This window comes from Anomalospiza imberbis, chromosome Z (assembly GCF_031753505.1).
Source record: "Anomalospiza imberbis isolate Cuckoo-Finch-1a 21T00152 chromosome Z, ASM3175350v1, whole genome shotgun sequence".
NCBI classification, from domain to species: domain Eukaryota; kingdom Metazoa; phylum Chordata; class Aves; order Passeriformes; family Viduidae; genus Anomalospiza; species Anomalospiza imberbis.
The window spans coordinates 35,716,214-35,736,390 of NC_089721.1; the positions used below are offsets into that span (position 1 = coordinate 35,716,214).

At 33.6% G+C, this 20,177-nt stretch overlaps 1 protein-coding gene across 5 annotated transcripts in view; it reads left to right on the forward strand.

Moving 5' to 3' along the window:
• The window catches only part of BRD10 (bromodomain containing 10), a 53,214-nt gene that overhangs the window by 7,966 nt on the left and 25,071 nt on the right, over nucleotides 1-20,177 (forward strand). The window contains exons 4-7 of one of the 5 annotated variants that reach the window (XM_068176813.1): nucleotides 1,359-2,788; nucleotides 8,543-8,599; nucleotides 9,764-9,840; nucleotides 15,167-15,256. In XM_068176813.1, coding sequence (XP_068032914.1) covers nucleotides 1,359-2,788; nucleotides 8,543-8,599; nucleotides 9,764-9,840; nucleotides 15,167-15,256 — 1,654 coding nt within the window. The remainder of the gene's footprint in view (nucleotides 1-1,358; nucleotides 2,789-8,542; nucleotides 8,600-9,763; nucleotides 9,841-15,166; nucleotides 15,257-20,177) is intronic. The other 4 variants (XM_068176811.1, XM_068176810.1, XM_068176812.1 and 1 more) reach the window with 4 other exon arrangements.

Consider the following 20,177-nt stretch of genomic DNA (forward strand, 5'->3'; position numbering starts at 1 on the left):
TTACTCTTTTGCCGAATTTGGAAGACATTGATGCTTTGAATAGATACATGGCATTTACTTGCTGCTTGTTTTTGAATAAAAAAATTGGAGGTTCACAGTTTGGAAATAAGGATGTATAAATTCCAGTAGCAGGTCACATTTGTTGTAGAGGCAGGTGATAGTTTTCACCAGTGATAGAAACTTCAGAGAAAAAGTTAAAAGAAGCTTAGGATGAGCTCTAAAAAATTTTTTCTGTAAGTACAGCTGTATCCTAATCCTGTCTTTTGGAATCTGGTTGTGCCTTCAGGCAAAAATGTTAGTTTACTAGTACACCAGCATTAAAGAAAATTTACTTCTGTTGGTAACTTTTGATATTTGTATGATTCATGCAGATGTCCAGTTTTCTGCTTTGGAAATGTATTGAAATATCTTGTATCTTAGATGGTAAGGTACATGTAATTGATTATCTGAAATGGAAGCATTTCTTTTTCTAACATTTCTTAAATTTCATTATGAATTTACAAATAAAAGCAAATAGAAATTCCCAGCCTATTATATGAGGTTTACATACTGCTGTCATGTTTCCTCTTGCGAGTGTTTTGTGTGGACTCCCAGATTACTCAGAAGTTTTTACAGGCTTCTGGTTACTGATAACCTCTTTCTCCAAAAGCATGTTATTTCTGCTCTATCCTGTTTTTTAGATAGGGGGGCCAGAACTGAATAAATTATTTTTCAGGTGAGGGCAAACCAATTAAAACAATAACATTTTATTTTTGGTATTATTTCCCATCATATTCTTTGTGTGTCCTGATACTTATTTCTTTTTTGACCACCATTGCAAACTCACTAGTAATACAACTTTGGGTGGGAGGGAAAATGGCTCTTGTGCGTGTAAATGAAACACTTAGAAATTAGGCATGTATACTTGTGTGATGAGGAAGGGAGGTACAAGGGAGGTGATGTGAGCCACAGGGCAACCATTTCAAAACAAGATTTACCTGGAATTTGTTTCAGAGATTTTTATATGGATGGTTTGTTGGAAATACTTAATTATGATTTAAAGGGATTGAGGAAGGAATTACTTTTTTTTTAATACCTGAAAGTCTAAACAACTCAAACTTGATCTATGCCAGGCATTTTTCTTATCTTTTTCCCTTTTTTAAACTAGTGCTGATAGAAAAAAAAGACAATTATTTCCCATTTTGGTTGATGTATTCTGCACTGCATAGTAAGACAAACTGAAGTAAAACTTCAGTTTTACTGTGCTCTTTTTAACTTTGAGATAAATATGTTTGACATACTGTAGTTCTGTTTTTTTTTCTCTCTCATTTCTTTTTGTTCATCTACTATCTGAATTTTCATGAAATTTCTTTTAATAGGCAGAGAGATCAAGAAAGAAAAGAAGCAGAAGAAGCTAGTCAGAAAGAAATAGAAGAATGGGAAAAATCACTTTTAGCTCAAGCAGCACCTACAAGGATGGAAACAATGTGGGAGATTCCAGCTATTGGTCATTTTCTGTGCTTGGCACAACAGATTTTAAATTTACCTGAAATTGTATTCTATGAATTGGAACGCTGTCTTCTGATGCCTCAGTGTAATGTTTTTTTATCTAAAATAATGACTTCTTTGTTAAGTCCTCCTCATCGCAGACCTACGTTACATCGCAGGCCTACATTTTCCTACAGGACTTGGGAAGCAGCACTCAGAAAGAAAGTGCAACACTGGTATACTGTTGTGGGGCAGACCGACAATCCTAATGGTGCTGCAGAAAAACTTGGATTGTGTCCCCAGTTTTTCAAAGTTCTCGGAGAAGTTAATCCCTTGGAGGAAAAACCATTTCATGAGCTACCATTCTATCAAAAAGTATGGCTGCTAAAAGGTCTCTGTGACTTCATATATGAAACACAAAAGGATGTTCAGGATGCGGTGCTAGGTCAGCCTATCCATGAATGCAGAGAAGTAATTCTTGGTTATGACTGCTTGGAAAATGCATATGTTCACTTTCCACAGTTCTGTGGTGCAGATATTCGAATTTACAAACAAAAACCTTTTCAGGCTCCTGAATTCCCATCTCTTCCCATCAAAGTTAAAAAAGTGCCACGTATTAAATTGGAAAGAGTAAAACATGAATATAGAAGCAAAAGCAATGGGGAGGTCAGTTCTGCTGGGAGAGAACTGCTATGTCATTCCAAGACAGGAGGAGAGAAAAGTATGGACATTTTTATCTGTCCAGAGAAAAGAACACGTTTAGGTAGCTTTAGAGTCACTACAGAGGAAATGAAGGTTGACTGTGAAATAAAAGCCTCAGGAGTTTGTGACATCAAAAAAACTGATTGTTACAAAGAGAACTTTGGGAATTTGATTACTTCGGGAGAGATTGTGGATCTAGGTGGTCACCCTAGTTCAAAAGAAGTAACAGATGTGGAGAATGGACAAGGTTGCACTGAAATGGCCAGAGTAAGATCTGAGCTGAGTCCATTCAAGGAGAACACACTGAAAGCTTGCCAAATGTATGTCAATGGCACTTATAATGAAAACCAAGGCAGAAATTATCATGAATCTGCTGAAGAAACAGAGCTAGAGACCTTACTGCAAAATAATAAGAAACTAAATAAGATGCTGGCAAAAAAGAAGAAAAAGAAAAAAAAGAAGTTGAAGGATATTCTAAATGAAAATCTACAGAGAAAACTTGATGACTTGCAAAGAAAGTGTGAGATTCATCTTCATCCATTCAAATCTTACAAATCTGAGATACAGAACAAGTTGTTTTTAATTAAAAAGAAAGCAAAACATAAGAAGCACAAGTCTGGTAAGTTGGCATTTTTACTTAAAGTAAAAATTAGGAGGATACAGATTTTTAAGTTGTTTTCTTAGTTGATAAGTCTACATTTTATTTGGTGAAAAGGAGAGTCTTATTGCATTACACAATTCAGATATTAACTTTAAAGTCAAAGTTACCTACCCAGTAACACAAGCATATAAAAAATGGGTTGATCAAACTGTGATTTATTTGTAGAATGTATCTTTAGAGAATATAATCAATTACAACAGTTAATTTGTTGCAAAAAATATTCAGGATAATAAATGTAACTGGTTGGCATCAGAGTGTCACTTGAAGGCATTTTATGGTATCTTACTGTGAAAGTGTTCCTCCATTTTCTGGTAATATTACCTTATCCAAATTATGAAGAAACACAGATTAATTACATGAGATGATGAATCTAAAGTCATTCATAGTGAAACTGTGCAATCTTAGGTCACCAAACAGTACTGTTTTGACTGGGCCTGGGTCCAACAATCAGGATGCATCGGCATCAGAATTTATGCTGATGACATTTTTATTGCAGAATTGGGCAGCATCTGGTTAAGTGTTTCAGGTAAGTGATACACAACCCAGATTTTGGTTAACTCACTGGAAAATTTCAAAGGTATTTGCAAACAGTAAAGTTACAAAAACCTTAAGTAAGTTCAAATTGTTAGGTAGCTGTAGTATTTTTGATGTCATGTCAAGCAACGTAAAAGCTTAATCCTTTTGAGTCCTGAGCTAAGCCATCTGTGCTAGATTTTAACATTTTCTTTCCAACATAATATTTTTTTTAAGTGACAGGCTGCTTTTCATAACAGCATAGACTGACAGATAAATATTGGATTTCATCTGAAAAGCAGAAAGCCAAAACCAAGAATCTGAGTGACAAAAACATGTCTTCTAAAGGTTAAGAAGCTTGCCAGGGTCTGATGGCAGTGCAGGTAGCTAGAAATCAAAATTTAAAGCTAAGAGAACAAGTAATATTTAGATCCTAAATATTTGCACATAACAGCCAAAGAACTGTCTTACTATTTAAATCACAACTTCCTCCTTATAAAATATTTCACTGCCCACATCTAAACAGAAGTTTCAAGCATTACAGTTGAAGTTCATATATGTAGTATTCAGGGAAATGAATGTATTTTACATTTGCCTTTGTGACTTAGCTCTCCAAATGTGTCTTCTTAAAACCAAGCAAACTGAATAACAACCCAAATGGCAAACAAGGAATCTAGTTTGGAGACATGTTGTCCTTTATCTCCTGATATGTTGACACATTTCCCATCTTATTCTGACTACTTCTTCATTTGACCTTGCTGGAGAAAATTTTGCAATAACTTTACAGCATTGTACGAAAGCACTTCCATTCCTATGGTTGTTAAACCTCCTTTGGTTCTGTAGCTGCTAGGCCAAAATGGATAGGATTGGATTCAATGTGTCCAAATAACTTGCTGTTTTGTGATGTTTCCTAATGTTTAAGGCTAAGTAGTATTTCTTAAAGATTGTCTGAAATTAAATCTTCTGTTTAAGGATTCTCTTACAATGTAGAGCAGAAAAAGTGATTTAGTAAAACTTGTTCTGAGTCCCCAAAGACATCTAATTTAAATCTGATCTTAGTCATAGTAACTCTTTACAATGTTCTTTAAAAGTACAGTATGTAGAAGAGAACATCAGGAATGTAAAAGTGAGTACCTTTCATTACTTTTCAACAAAATTATCTTTTTCCTGCTATTGGTTTTCTTAGGCAGCTAAACGTAACTGGGTCACAGTCTGTGTTTCTATTGAGATGATTTGCATATTCCTGACTTGCTGTGGCAATGGTACCCCTAGTGAATATTGGCTGGCCATGCAGTTTTTCCATCTGAAATCTTCACAGAAATATTGTGAGCAGAACTTATTGGAGAATACAGCTATGTTATGACCTTTACTATAGTGACAGTTTTCTTACAATTTCTGAAAAGGTGTGACCACTTTACTGAATCTATGTCTTTGAAACAAGGTGATGATTATTATTGTGGCAGTGTTCTGTGTCAGAATTATAAACAAAGTTGTACTGAATGTAATGGAAAGACAGAGCAGTTTTGTAAACAACTGTATGCTATGCATTAATTTTTAAATGTTATTTTCTTACTGGAGTTAGATAAGTTTCAGTGCAAGGCACAGTGCAAGAGCATGAGGATCCTACAATTGCATGTTTGAAACAGAGATTGGATGAAATTCAGAACATCTGTAGGGTTGAGAAAATAGAAGGGACCAGAGGCTGCTTGAAATAACTGTGATGTGCCTGATGCAGAGGTAGTAGTAAATGTAAATTGAATCTCTTTTTATTCCAGTTGATCTAGAAAACACCAATACAGCACATGATTTTAGAAGAACCTTGGATGTAAATTCTGTACCATATACTCATGCTTTGGAAAATTCATGGTTGTCAACCTGCTTGAAGTCCATTTTACTATATGTTTTATTTTCTTAGAGTACCATTACATTTTGTGTATGAAGTCAAGTATTGCTTGAATGTGAGAAAATTAATTCAACAGCCTGGCAGCAATTTTATAATGCCTGATTTACTCTTCTTGGGAGTTTAATCTTCAGAAATCATCTGGAGACTTTCTGGTGTTGTAAAAACTTTGTCATGTTGTCTAGCCTGTAGATAAAGGAATAACCTGTTGATCATGTTGAAAACATTAAGTGAGGTGTTCCAGCGGGTAACAATGTACTCCATGCATTAAGCTTCAGTGCCTCTGTCTTCAGAAACCACTCAGGTTTTATAGGGTTTTGGACATTATTCTGTAAATTAGCAATATTAATGCACTTGTTCAGACCGACTTAGCTCATTTGACTGTATAAAAGAGTATGCTCTGTCAATATGGAAGCTTTCAACTCTATAATAATGCTCATTTTCCATACTGTATCATGTTATATTTTGTAAAAGAAGAGCTGTTGGGAGCAAGATAGAAGAGTAGGAGATTAAAAGGAAATAGGATATGTACATTAGTTGCCAAATCTTTGAATGACACAAAGCGTGTCTTACAAATTTGTTAACAGAAAGACAGCAGGGCCTGTTGTTTAATTTGAGAACACTGCAGTTGCTGCTAGAATTTAGTGGAAAATACCCAGAAATTCTTGCAGTTGGACAGGACTAATTTAACTATATTCTACCATGACAAATACTACTGAGTTAGTGTTTGATATTAAAAACATCTGTTACCCCATCTGGGATAACGAGACTCTGCTCCATATCCAAGAAAAAAGTTGCAGTCTTATAAAAAATAATTATTAAAATAAGATTTTATTTAAAATTGTGCTGTGTTGTCATGTTGTAATTTGAAGCATGGATTAACCTTGCTTTTGTTCTTTGAGGAGAAGCCACAAGAACTCATATACCAGAGTTCATAATAAAAAGTTTTACTAGATCTGTAAAAATGTTTCTGTTCTCAAATGACATTGATCCCAATGTAGAAGAAGTTATAAATAGGTTGTATTGTTCTTGCTGAAGTAACTTGCAAGTGTCAAGAACTTATGCCAAAAATAGTAATAGAAGAGATCTGGATAATCTGTTTCCCCTTCTTCACCCTTAGATGGCAAGATGAACTTGAGATGGCTTATGTTTTAGTTATATCTAATCTCCCTAATGAGGTTTTTGGATGCTCATAATTAGTGTTCAGGTCCTAGTTATGTTACTTTGTTAATTGCTATTCACTGACAGTGTCTGTAGCATTTGTTTCAGCTTGAAAGGAAAACCTATGGTGTCAGATTTCCCCTAGACCCACTCAACTTAAGTTTAATGTCTAAGAATTTTCGCAGAGCTGGCTAAGGGGTTCTTGGTTAATAAAATGTTGACTTCCTATGAACTCCTGTTGGGTGTAAGATGCCTCATAGTCTCTTCCACTCTAAATTGAAACCAAACTGAGATATGGAGCCTTCTGGAAAAGGCTGTGTGGAGACATAATTACTGATTATGGCACAATAAATTATTAGTGGAATATTTTTAAGTGTGGACAGGAAGTAGGCTATGTTGAATTGAGTAGGTGAAATAAGCAGATTATGTATATGAGATTCTTAATTTATAAATATTAAACTAAGGTTTAATAAGGTTATACTAAGGTTCTAAGGCTTTTCTTATTGATTGCTTTTAGTCAGTAATTTTATTTGTATGTTGAGTATGCTCTGAAAGACAGTGCACTATGTTTCAAAATGCGATCTAACTACTGTCAGAAATGTTACTTCATCTGCTCAGGAATTAATATAAGCCTTTGAGATAGTTTCTTCATCCAGGATTAAGGACAAAAGATCTCTAACAGACCTCAGTGGAGTGATTTGAAAAGTTGCCTCTCACTAGTGATTTTGTTATCCCAAGACAGGGTTAGTAGCTGAGTGTTTGTAACCAATTACATAGAAAAGATACTTAAGTTTATTACACAGTTGCAAGTCTGGGTGCTGAGGGGATATGCAAAGAACCATCACACCTCTGGGTTACAAAACTGGATTTTTATGTACTTACTAAAAATGTATTTCACCTATGTAATACATATGAATTACAGATAACTGCCGATTGTGAAAGATCTGGTTTTTGTTACCACTGTTTAAGGCTGAGAAATGATTTTTGGGAAACCAGGTACAAGCTTTTTTAAGAGGGAGAAATTATCAGTACTACCTCTACAACTTCTTTCTAATATCAATTTTGTATTTTAAAAGGATGTTACTGAGGTAGAAGATGAATTTGCCTTAAGCAGTTTGATGTATATATTAATTCCCTCCCATGGTACAAGTATCTGTAGGTTTTTTTTTTCCCCATTTTTAATGATGTCAAAAAACACCTACACCATAGGACATCTGGTGTCCAAAAAATGGGAAAAAGACTGTGATGTTGCTTTATACAGATATGTGCTTAGCTCACAGCAGTTACCAGCAATTCTGTAGGTCTTTTGGTACATATATTCCAACAGATGTGCTTTATGATAGGTCAGACTCTATTTTTAATTAATGAGTAAAGCTCATTTTCTTGTGCTTTTAAATAGTTTCTTTTAATTCTTGGTCTGTCTGTAACTCTGTATCTTTCCTACTTCATGCTTTTCAGATGCAAGAAAGAAATAATGTGAAGAAAGAAATGTTTATTTTATTTGGGTTTCTAATTATTTATAGCTCTTTCTAAAATTTTTCCACCTCCTTTTCATAAGGATATATTGGGGAAAAGAGAATATTTCTGTTTATCTGTTACTTGTTGAATTACACTGCATCATACATCATATAGCATTGAATGCTGAAAATAGTCAAGTAAATACTTGTTGAAAAATATGTTGAAAGTATTAAAGTAGAATGAAAATTCTATTCTAAACATATTACAATTTTCCTTTTTGTAAAGAAGCAAGACAATCTAGCTGCCTTATTTTTTTGTCATTTTATTTCCAGATAATATTTTTAAACAGGCTATAGCAAGGAGCCATCATGTTGGCAGACTTCGAGTCATTTTGTCAAGAAAGCTTCTAAGTGTCTACTTTGGTTCTTTCAATGAACAGCATTGTTTTCAGTAGTAGCATGCAGCTGTATTCATAAAGCATATAACAAAAATGTGAACATTTTTGCCCATTGTCCGAATGTTTGGGTTCTCTGCTTTATCACTTGTTCTCTAATGTGAAATATGTAAGTATTTCTTTTTGGTAGTTGAGCGCTCTTTAAATTTTTAAATATGTTTGGTATGGGTAATTTCTAGGTTGCTTTATTGATTTTAATATAATTTGATTTTATGTGGCATTTCAGATCTAGATTATTCAAGCCCTGTGCCTTTTCCCATAAGTGTGTTTATTTCAGAGTCAGGTAAGATGTTCAGGAAACTCACAGTGTAATAAACTGGAAAAATAGATGTACAGGCATCTATGAATATTTGTATGTATGTGTACATATGCATTTGCACACACTTAAAGCATCTGTTAGGAAGAAGGTTAAGCGCAATATTTTCATTAATTTAGATATTGAATCTGCCTGTGCTTGTATTATTACCAAGTACCTGCAATCATGCTCGTTGACAACAAATTCCACATTAAATATTTTTTTTCAATAATAAGAAGAAAATAATAATTTAATGTGGAATTATTCCACATTAAATTATTATTTTCTCTTTTTGTTTAAGCTTTTAAATTATTCTTTGGGACTCCTGAATGTGAACAAGTGATAATGATAGAATGATGGTTTTGGCCTGAGTGAACAAGTTAAAGATGATCTTGTTTGAATTTACCATATGAACGTAGAAGTAACCATATAAGAAACGTTGCTGTCTTGCTTGGTGACATAATAAATTTGATTTGAGAAATGTATATGATTTGTAAACTCTTACACTGTAAGCAGTAAAGCACTTCCTTACCTTCACAGAGATTTTTTGTTATATCCATTTGTTTATAGTGCAGCTGCTTGTGAAGTATATTATAGGAAGTTATTTATCTCCTCCTAAAAATGTTAGGTATTGCCACAGGCAGAAAAAACAAATCAGTCTAATTTCCTTGGTAAATTCAATATGTTCAATCAGGGATTTCTAGATACTGCTTGTGTTTTCAGGGTATCTTTTTACTATTAGATACAGATATCCCAGGTCCTAATGTGTGATTCTTTAGAGTGTTAGAGAAACAAATCCTGCAGGTAAGATGCTATATTTCTTATGTTTGTGTCTTAAGTTCTGGGTTTCACTTCTTTCAGAAGAGTGGTGCCAATGTTACTTTTATGACTTAGATTTTTAGGTGCTGTATTATTGAAACTGTAGTAGACTTCTCCTTTTTTTTCCTTCTACTCCACACAAAAGACTGCAGTACACAGATACTTGTTTGAGGCTTGCTTCTGCTGAGTCTAGTTCTGATTCATCATGTTTACATGACTTACTGAAAACCATCTCTTAGTTGTAGTTTAACTTACAAGTCTGTATGTAATTTGATTTTATTAATAAAGTACAATGAACAGCATTATGAAGCTTTTCTCTTTTAATCTTACAAGGAAAAAAATCGTTATCTAAAAAAGCAATCACAAAGAAGAGGAAAAGTGTCAGAAAGTCTACCATACCAGAATTTCAGGTAAATTATTTTAATTTTTGTTTTAAGCACTTGAAATCTGAATGTCTATGAAATAAGTCCTTTAGTTTCTGATAGAGACCTTGGAAATACCCACTGAAGCATCTTCTAATTTTAAAGGCTTAAACTGATATTTTTGGAAGTACATTTCACCTTCTCGTGGTAGGAAATATTTTACCATTTTTATGATGTGCAGTTTGAACACTATTTTCAATATTGTTTATGATGGCAGATATATCTGTTACAGTACATAACGTCTAAAACCTAGGTCTTGTTAAAGACATTTTTATGGTAGATATAACTGTTTGGGTTAAAATTACTTCGTTTTGTATGTGTGACATTGTGGTTCTCGAATTGAAATCTGGCTTGGTTAACTGAAGGACTTGCAGAAACTTTATAGGCAACTGCGCTTACCCTGCTTGCAGCTGTTATTCCTTATCAGCATGTGATTTCTAGGCCTCTAGGACTTCATAGGCTATAGAAAATAGCAAGAGTATTAATTATGCTAATATGGTTTTATGGTACTGTAGTAGAAGTGTTACAGTAATTCAGTCCTAAATTGTTGTCTATATATGGAAGGCTGCTTGGATTGAAGTTCTCCTTTGGCTATCTTTTTTTTTTTTTTTCCTTCAGAAAGCAATCTGTGTGAGTTTGGCCAGTAGACTCACATTAAATCATGGCTGTTTTATAAGACCCTCACCCTGAATCATGCCATTCCATCATGATCATGTGTTTCAGATGGAGCTAGTAGAATTTCTTGTGTTAAAATTGGGTAGTAACAGTCAGTATTGAGAGATGAGTGATATTTAAACGTACACTGATTTTATCTATATTGTAATGGGGGTGACTAAAATGTTTTCTAAAAGCTCCAGAAAATAGGTACATGTGTAATTTTTTTTCCAAGCACATTATCTGCATGCCATAGATATATACAGTTAGTTTAGAAATAATTCTTACATGATTAAAAAACTGCATTTAAGTAGTCTAGTAGTAGTAGGCTAAAACTTAGCCCAACCTTTTAGCTTTAGTAGATAAAACATAAGTATATCTAAGTGTATACTTGTCTTCTGTAAAACCTTATATTAAAATGTGCAAAATACTTCTGACTCTTTTGATCAAAGCTAGGACTCATATCTGTTTTAGGTGAGGCTCAGACTGATTAGTATGGAGTAGTTTAAACTTATTAGGGAGCTTTTTAACAACTTAACCTGTCTCTTTCAAGAGGTATGACTGTTAGAAGAATTTGCAAATATTAAACCTTTTCTATTTGGAATAATACTAAGACTTTTGGGAGTCTAGTAATTTATGCTTCAATATACTCTTCCCCACATACACAAATGGCCAAACTTTATGAAATTGTATATTTTAAAAATATTTGGTAAAACAGCTTAGAGCTTACAGGCCCTGTGAGATATGATGGGAGGGCATAACCACAAAAATATTGCTATTCATGTCTATACATCAGTTCTTTTGGAGTGAAAGTTAATAAATTAGGAAGTATAATATGTTTCATGTGCCTGCAGCCTACAAATGTAAAAAAAACCCCAAACCCAACCAGAAGGCACTTTAGTTTATAAGATTAGCTTCTGTACTTAAGTATAGATCTTCTGAAAATCACTACTTGGTTTTAAAGACTAGTAAATTAGTACTAATAAGTCTTTTAATATGTGAAGTGACAGAAATAAAAATCAATTATTAGCAAAAATTCAGAAGGCAAAATAGTGCTACTTAATCTAACATTTAGAATGCCATTTTTGTGATATATAGCTCAAGCCTGCTTTGAAAAAAATCCCCAAAGTCCTGCAAACAACAACACAAACTCAAATCTAAAGCAGATGCAAATTAAATTCTTTTTACCAAATAAAAATGCACAAAACCCAAATTCTGGTTTTAATATTTTGATAATTATTGGAGAGGTGGGTTTACAGCTTCATAGATTATTTACTTGTCTCTTGCTTATTATTCTGAGTTCTGAGCTTCTTTTTACTGTTGCTTATTAACATTTTAAAGAAATTAAAGGTAGTTATAGTGCTGTACAGGAGACACTAATGTGTTTTGAGGTTTTTTCCCAGTTTCAGAGTACATTTAGGTTTGATAACCAGTGCTTCACTTAGCCTTTTTTCCTTTCGCCTCATGTACATTCACACATAGCTGTATAGACCTACATGTGTGATAATTAAGGTGATAAGGAACATGCATGCTCTGTTTCAGTGTGTCTTTGGTAATTTCAGTTTTATCATCTATGGTCTGTATTAAATGCATATCTCAAGAGGGGGCTATCTGGACATTTTCCACATGTAGATGTCAGTGATAAAAGAGCAGCTTCATAGGAAATACAATTATAATTAACAGTCATTACACAAATAACTTGAAATAAAGCATGAGACCCTGTTGAAGTGAGTTAAGATTCTGCAAAAAATTTGAAGTTAAGGGGGCAAGGAAAGAACATCAATGATCTGGGGAATACACTAGGTTCTATGACGTTAAAGAGTTCATTTATAAGTTGATTACAGGAGAGTCCCAAGTTGGAATGGAGCTTGAGCCCCCTGTCTTCACTTAAAAAGTTCAGGGCAGATTTTTTTTGTCTTTCTTCCTTGAAGTCCTAGGAGTAAATGAGGATCTTTGAGACATTACTGAGGTCTGAGGTTGCATCATAATATGAAAGTTGAACACTGAATTTGAAATTTTACTGAATATCTGAAGCTTCCACTTCAATTGGAATACAATTTAAAAATCGGATGTTTATTGCCTATGAAAAATAAGTCTCTGTGTAGTAGGTACTGTGCCAGATGTGATGGTGTTTTTGTTGCAGTTAACATGTGGACAACTAATGAGATTACATTAATGTAAACATTTACAGGCTGAATCTTTAAGCCACCATGTAGTGTTCTAGAGGATAGGAACTAATCTTTCATTCTCTTTGATAATTCAAAATGGATATATTTTTTCACTTCAGATTATTTTCTTCATGATAGATTATTAGAAGGCATCTTCTTCAGGAACCATATGTGAAACTACCAGTAAGCTACCAAAATGTGACTAAATTATTAGATTGTAACATTAATACCTTTTTTTTTTGCCTTCATATTAACTTACCCATTAAAACATACAAAACAAGTTAGGAGGCAATGTCATTTGCAGAAAATTGAATCACTAAGTTCTACCAATTACCAACCATCAGTGAAGAACACTGAAATATAAATAAGAATCTCATTGGGAGAAATAGCATCTAGAGTCCATATCAAAATGTGTGAAGTACACTACACTTTGTTATTTTCATCACTGTTCTTTTCATCTTTCCTTGAAAACACTAGCTTCATTCTCTAAGATAGGAAATGCTAACCATATGAGAGAATTAGCTTTTTCCCAGTCAGTGTGCATTTTTATTTTCCCTTCTCAAATCATACTGTGAATGAAAAAATCAAAGTTTTTTCCTGAACCCTTTTTATAGTGCTTTTCAGTTCAGTATTGGAGTATTTAAAACACTAAACTAAATTTTACTATAAATCCTCCAAACTCAGCTGCTGTTACCTTCCTTATTTTATCAGTAGGCAATTGACACACAATTGTGACCCTCAAATGTACATCTCATCTGATGAAAATTACCACTAGAGATTTGATTACTCTTGCCTGTCACCCCCAGCCCCAAGGCAATTAAAATTTATTTATTGGCATTGTTTTTCACATTGATGTAGTTTGAATTGGTCTCATAGGAGAAAATAAAAAGCAACAATAGAATTTAGTAACTGATTTGTCAGGTGTATAGTCAAAAATTGGATTATAGTTATGTAGGAAAAACCTTTATCCATGCCTTTATTGACTTTTGTCAAGGACTTTGTGAAGCACTTTTTTGCTTAATACTATAGTATCATAGATTTCTTCACAGGCCGGACACAGACAGTATTTCGCTTCAGTTTATAATTTAGGTATCTGGGATTCCTTAAGTGCAGGACATGCATTTTGAACCTAATTACCCATAGAGTTACCCATTCTGTTTTCTAGGTTAAGAGAGATACCTTTCACAAGTAAATTTTGCATACACTGTCTGTGGCAAGACACTGCCAATTTCCTTATTAATTTGTTATTCTAAACTTAATACATGTGAAAATGGTAAACTTTGATTTGAGTCACTCCATTTCCTCAATGATTCAAATGTACACAATGTTATGAAAATAATGGCACATGTGCACTAGAAGTTTCTGAAATTTACTTTGCTAAAAGTGTTGATTCAATGTTTTAATAGTGACTAGCAAAAGTGTTTCTTCTAATATGAATTTGCTGAATATCTAAAACTGCACTTGAATTTGAAGTAAAAATATGTTCTTATAAACTACTGATTTGGGAAAAATGCTTAGCAGTTGTTTGATAAAAACATTTTTGTGGGGGTATGTTTTGCATGGGGTTTTTTTATGTCATTTTCTGAAATTATTGCTACATGTTTTCAGTAAAAAGGAAAACATGTCCACCTAAGGGTGTTCAGAAGAATCAAGTCTTAATATAACATAAGCCAAAAGAACCTAACATCTTAATAATTTCTAGGTTTTTAAGTCTTAACTTGCCCAGATGATGGTAAGACAAAACATCACCTTTGTTTGGCAATTTTTTCAAGAAATTAGCATCCATTTTCTAAAAGGAAAAAATATAAAAAGCTGATTTCTAAAGACAAGAATTAGAAGAATATAATACTTTTTCAAAACATACATTAAGTAGGTAGATTTGGTAGATGACTAGGTTGCCTTAGACTCATCAAGGTTGGAAGAGACCTTCAAGATCATCCAGTTCAGTCGTCCACCCAGCACTACTCCTGGCACCCCGAAACTACTAAACCACTAAACCACATCACCAGATCCAAATTTCTTTTGAATATATCCAAGGATGGAATACTCTGTGTAAGCATATAAAGTTATGTTCAAGAAAAGTTGTACCGAGTGTAATATATTATAAACACAGAATACTACAAAGATAGTGTACTTGTTTTGCCAGGGGATTGTTTGGTACTCAGAGCTATTCTAAGTCATCACAGTACTTGAGACAAATTTGGTAGTTGTCATTCACAGAAGTTTTAAGAAAATGCCTACATTTTGAAATGGAAGCTTACAGGTAGAGATATGGTTTATGTCTGAAGAATAGGAGTATTTTCTACTTAGATTTTCCTTTTCTCAACAAATCCTGATTTTTATTTGGGTTTTTTTATGATTAAAAATACTATAAGAAAATACAAATCAAATGGTGGCACTAAGTAATAATGTGCTTTTAAATTTTATTTAATTTCACTGTACATTTTCCAAGTCCCACATCACCAAGTGTTTGTGTTCATTTGTTTTTTTAGCTTATTTGCACTAATCTTGATGAACTCAGGGAATTAATCACAAAGATTGAGAATGAACTCAAAGATCTGGAGGACATTAAAAAGAAATCGGTATGTGACATTAAAAGCTTTCTCTTGAATTGATATGAAACAGTGTCAGTTACTTGCTGAGGCCTGTCAACTGAATTTTTTATGCTCTTCAGTAACTTCATGAAACATCTTAAGGTTGATACCTGGAAACTGTAATCTTTCCTGTGTGTAATGCTCTGTTCTCAATGTTTTTATGGTAAGTGAATTCAGTACCTGTGTTAGCACTTCTCCATGCCAAAAGAAAATATAGATAGTGGTAATACCTTAGAATGAGTAGTTCATCTCCATTAAACATGTGACTCTTCTGCCCTGAGGGCAAGTTCTTACCAACAAATAATTACAGGATAGAATTCTCATATCTGCCTATGCAGTGTTGATCAGAATTTCTAGTGAGCTAGAATTCTTAATTCCTCTTTTTTGCATGTGTTATTAAAATTTACTTTGTTTAGTATTTATTGAAGGAATTTGTACCAGAAAGCATGCTATCTGGCTTTTGATATGGGATTGAGATATAAATTTTACCAATATACACTGGATCACTGAGTCTATGCAACTGAAAACCTCAAAGGAGTAGCAGACAAGAGAATCCAGCATGCCTTTTGTAGAAGGCAGTGGTTCTTATTAAAATGGTAGATGGGTTTAAATACATGAATAGTACTCATTGAAACAGCTCTCTATGGAACTCTTACTACTTTTTTTCATTGTAGTTCTGTTTGTTGAACCTTTGGTAGGCATTTCTATGGTGACATTTCTATGAAAAAAAAGTAGTTAGAAGTGTTGATTTTTCTATGTTGGAAATCAGGCCGCTTTTAATTCAAGTGAAAGTTTATAGTCTAATGAAGAATCAATATATTCTTAAATTATTTCAGTAGGGGAGAGAGCTGTGGTAGAAGAGAGACAAATAAGTTAGGATTCTGAAAGACAAGTATCAGTGCAATTAGCATAATTGTTAATGTAGGCAAAGGAGTAATACCAGCCTAATCTTGAAATTATTTTGTAGTTGCTAAATTGTAAACTGGTTTTATCATAAGAATGCCAAGAGGTTATCAGAAAGGCTATGTCAGCAATAGGCTAAAACCCCAAAAATTAGAGTATAGATATGCTAAATAGCATATAGAGTATATTGATATGCAGCAGCATATCAATAATCTTAGTGTAGGTGAGACTTTCAGTCTACTAGTAAAACTGTAGGAACATGACTTCTTCAAGGGTTGACAAATGCTAACTATGTCATAATTGCACTTTAAACTGAAATTTGATAATGTCATTATCTAAGTTAGTTGCATGACTTCAGCAGGAATACTATGTTTAGTTCTAATTGCACCATCTCAAAAAACCCAAACTGTTAAGTACAGGGGAATTAAGATACAATTCATTCAGCATTCAATAGTTGTGAGGTAAGGACAATCTTTTGTTGTGTCTTTATAGACTTATCAAATCATGACTCTGTGTCTCTAAACACTTGTGTTGTTAGAAATTTTATGTAAAGAAAAAGGGTTAGGATTAATTGCTGAAGAAGTGGTTATAAGGAAACAGTAAAGTGAGATACTGGTTTTGAAAAAAATATTATTCAGGGAAATGTTATATTTACCTTTTAAACGTTCAAGTAGGGAAGTGTTAAATTAGGTGAATAGTCATAAATCTGAACTTGTTAAAATGAAGTTTTGCTTTGTAAGGGAAGTCTTTAGGATTTCATTTTTGAAGTCTAACACCATGTGTCATTATGTTTGATGTCTGAAAAACTGGAGAAAATGCAGACTTTTATTCTTCAGCTCTAACCAAATGACAGTGGCAGTATCAGAAGCATCCAGAATTGAGCTTGTCCCATGTTTTTGAAGTGCATATTCTGTTAAGTAAAACAATTTTCTAATTTGATAATGGAAATTTGACCTAATGTGAAAGTTTATTTTAATTATCGCACTTACATGTTGTTCATTGACTTCTTTCTTGTTTTAAGTGAAAGATTGTGATGTTCTTATTACCTCATGGTAATTTAATATTGATTTTTGTTTGCAATAATGACATGAGTGAAGCCATAGGAGTCTTTCTTCTTCACAACTAACCTCCTTGGTAATTTCAGATGTAGTAGTTGCTAGCACATGCTACTGAGGAAAATTTCAAGGCAAGCTTTACTGTTAAATTAAATGCGATCATATTTTAGAAGTACAGCTTATTTAACTTTAAATTGAGACTTTCAAGTATAATATTTTCTTAGTTGTAACCTCCCTTTTGTTACATTGAAGACCATTCTAGAGTATGTAAAAGGAATTCCTTCTCCAGAACTTGGAAGTAATGGAGACTATAATGAAAAAGCTGAGCTACAGGGACTTTTTAGTATGAATAAACTTACACTATTTTCCCTCATGTTTTGTAGGTAGTTGGACTGGTTGTATCTGATAATTTTCACAACATCAACTTGAGACAACAAATCACATGGCATATTTTTGTTTGGCAAGTTAAAATAAAATTAGAATAGGGTTGTGTATTAGAAAGTGATGGATAATTTTAAGTTTGGGCATTTCTACAGGTTCCTTTTACAACAATGAAATAATAAACCTGTTGGAAAGTATTTTCACTGTTTGGTTGATTAAAACAGTTTGGTTCTCTACTTTTGTACCTGTATTGTCTTTTGAATTAGCTATGAGTAGTATTTTTCCTTTTAAAAAGCCTTGTGCTTTTTCTTGATTTCTGGTGAGTTTGTTATACCTATGATGAGATTTGCTTTGTGCTAGTTTGCTGTGTCTGTTTAGAGTGGAAAATTAAATTTGACCTAAATCCTTTAATTTTGAAGAGTTCAACTCTGTACTTGAACTCCAGACACAGTTCTGAAGTGATGCTGCAATTTCACATATGCTTTCAACTGACATAAGCCAAAACTGCTGCCAAATAAATAGTTCCTACTCCCTGTGTCTCTGGAAGCTTCTGTTTTCTGTGCCATCCCATGCAAGAGGCTAGCAAAATTCTATTCCATGGTGAAAGTTAGATTGTGATAAACCTAACTACTTATTTCTGCCAGTGAACTGTTCGTAAGCCAGACCAGTTTTCTAATGCAATTTGTCATGGAGTTGCACAAATACCTGTGCTTATATTCTGCTACAGGTTAGGTGGTCATTGTAAGAACAGAAATGTCCATATGCAGGCAAAAGAAAATAGGACTGATTTTGAAGTTGTATGTGATATTATTTTCAGGGTGCTCTAAAAAGTCTGTTCCTTCAGCTCCTTAACAAATCCTCTCCTTACCACATATTATGTATCCAGAGGGAGAGGAGAAATCTGTCAGATTTGCTATTGTACCTGACTTAATCATTAGGAAATAAAGGAAGGAAATATAAATATAAGGAAATAATGTGAAAAGTGCAGAAAGGGGACTTAAAGGCATTAAAGTTTAATGTTTTGTTCACTGCCTAGTGATACCTTAAGTAATGTCTAAGCTAGTATGTCTTCTACCTCTTGTATATTGCTTAGGACATATGACACTTCATCTTTTCATTTTAAAAACTGTAGTAAAGGTTGAATCAATAGAAAAACCCCTGAATTTACAGCAATGAAAATTAGATTCTAGTAGAAATTAGGTCTCTTTTGTTGCCAATACTTACATAGATAAGGTGTGGGTAAAATTACAAGCAGTCAGTAAAATAGAAGAACATACTGGCTAAAAATTCTATTGATATTTTATTGAATTTTTAGTTCTTGTTTGTTTTTTTGAAAATTTAGACTGCATATATAATATTCATGGCCATTTGTTGAATGTGAGCTCCTAGAAATTTTCTATAACTAGCAAATTGACCAAGATATGCAAAGTAGCTTAATTCCACACTTGCAGTGGTATTGCTGAAAAAATAATTTTTGACAAACACACATGATAGGGAAACATTTTGCTAGTATATTTAGGATCACATAAAGACTTCAATCTAATACAGAAAATTTCTTTTATGAGAAGAGGCAGTAAAGTAGTGCATTCTATTGGATCAGTACGCAGGATAACAACTATCAGTCTCTGGCATTTTGGATCCCACTTTTACCTAGGTCTTCTGTGTCTGGTCAAATCAGTGGGACTTGCAGTGTGAATGGAAATCTTACTGGCTTTCAGATAATCTGCCTCTCATGTGATGTGAAGGATTTTTTGTGTGCATGAAACTGTTAATTAAGCTGCTTAGTTGGTCAGTTGTATGTACATAACTGTTGCATATCATAGCAGAATTTTTTATTATTATTATTTTTTCAAACCCTACTTGACACTGTGTATCATGAAAGTTACAGGACTGCAGGTGCTTGCATATAATAGTGAACTTAGGGCTTTTTTGCAGATGCTAGCTGAATTTTCAGTAAAATGAATGAAGTTTTTAACATGAACATGGAAAGATTTCTTGTTTACTGATGTACAAGACTTTATTTTGCCAGCACTGTTGGATTTGAATCATGCCCTCTAAGCCTGATGGATAAATGCATAGCTGTGTAGGGGGCAAGAAGTGAGACTGGCGCCCGGGATTCCCACAGTTAAGCTGAGAAGGTTAAAATGAATAATGGGAAGTACCTTCTTGAGAAGGAGACTGCATCATCCCTAGAGAGAGAGAAAAGTCAGACAAAGGTTAAGGGAAGGAGAATTACTTAGTCAAAGGACCCCCACCAAGGTAGCAACAAACTGTGTTTTGGAGAAAAAGCTTTATTGTTTGCAGAGGTCTATAATACCCCAATAGCTAAAATTAGTGAAATCCTCCCTTTTAAAGGTCTTGTGTTCTGCTATTTTTCCTGGAGCTTATAATGAGATGGTCCCAGGGGGTTGAATGCCTTTGTCTATCTTTGGAAATGGATATTTGTTCTAGGAGGGGAGTCAAAAGGCCTGAAAAGAAACTGAGGTTTTCAGCAGGATTAAGTCACCTGCAGAAATATATATTTCAGAGTACACTTGAAAATTTAAAGTGAAAAACCCAGTGGTTTAGGT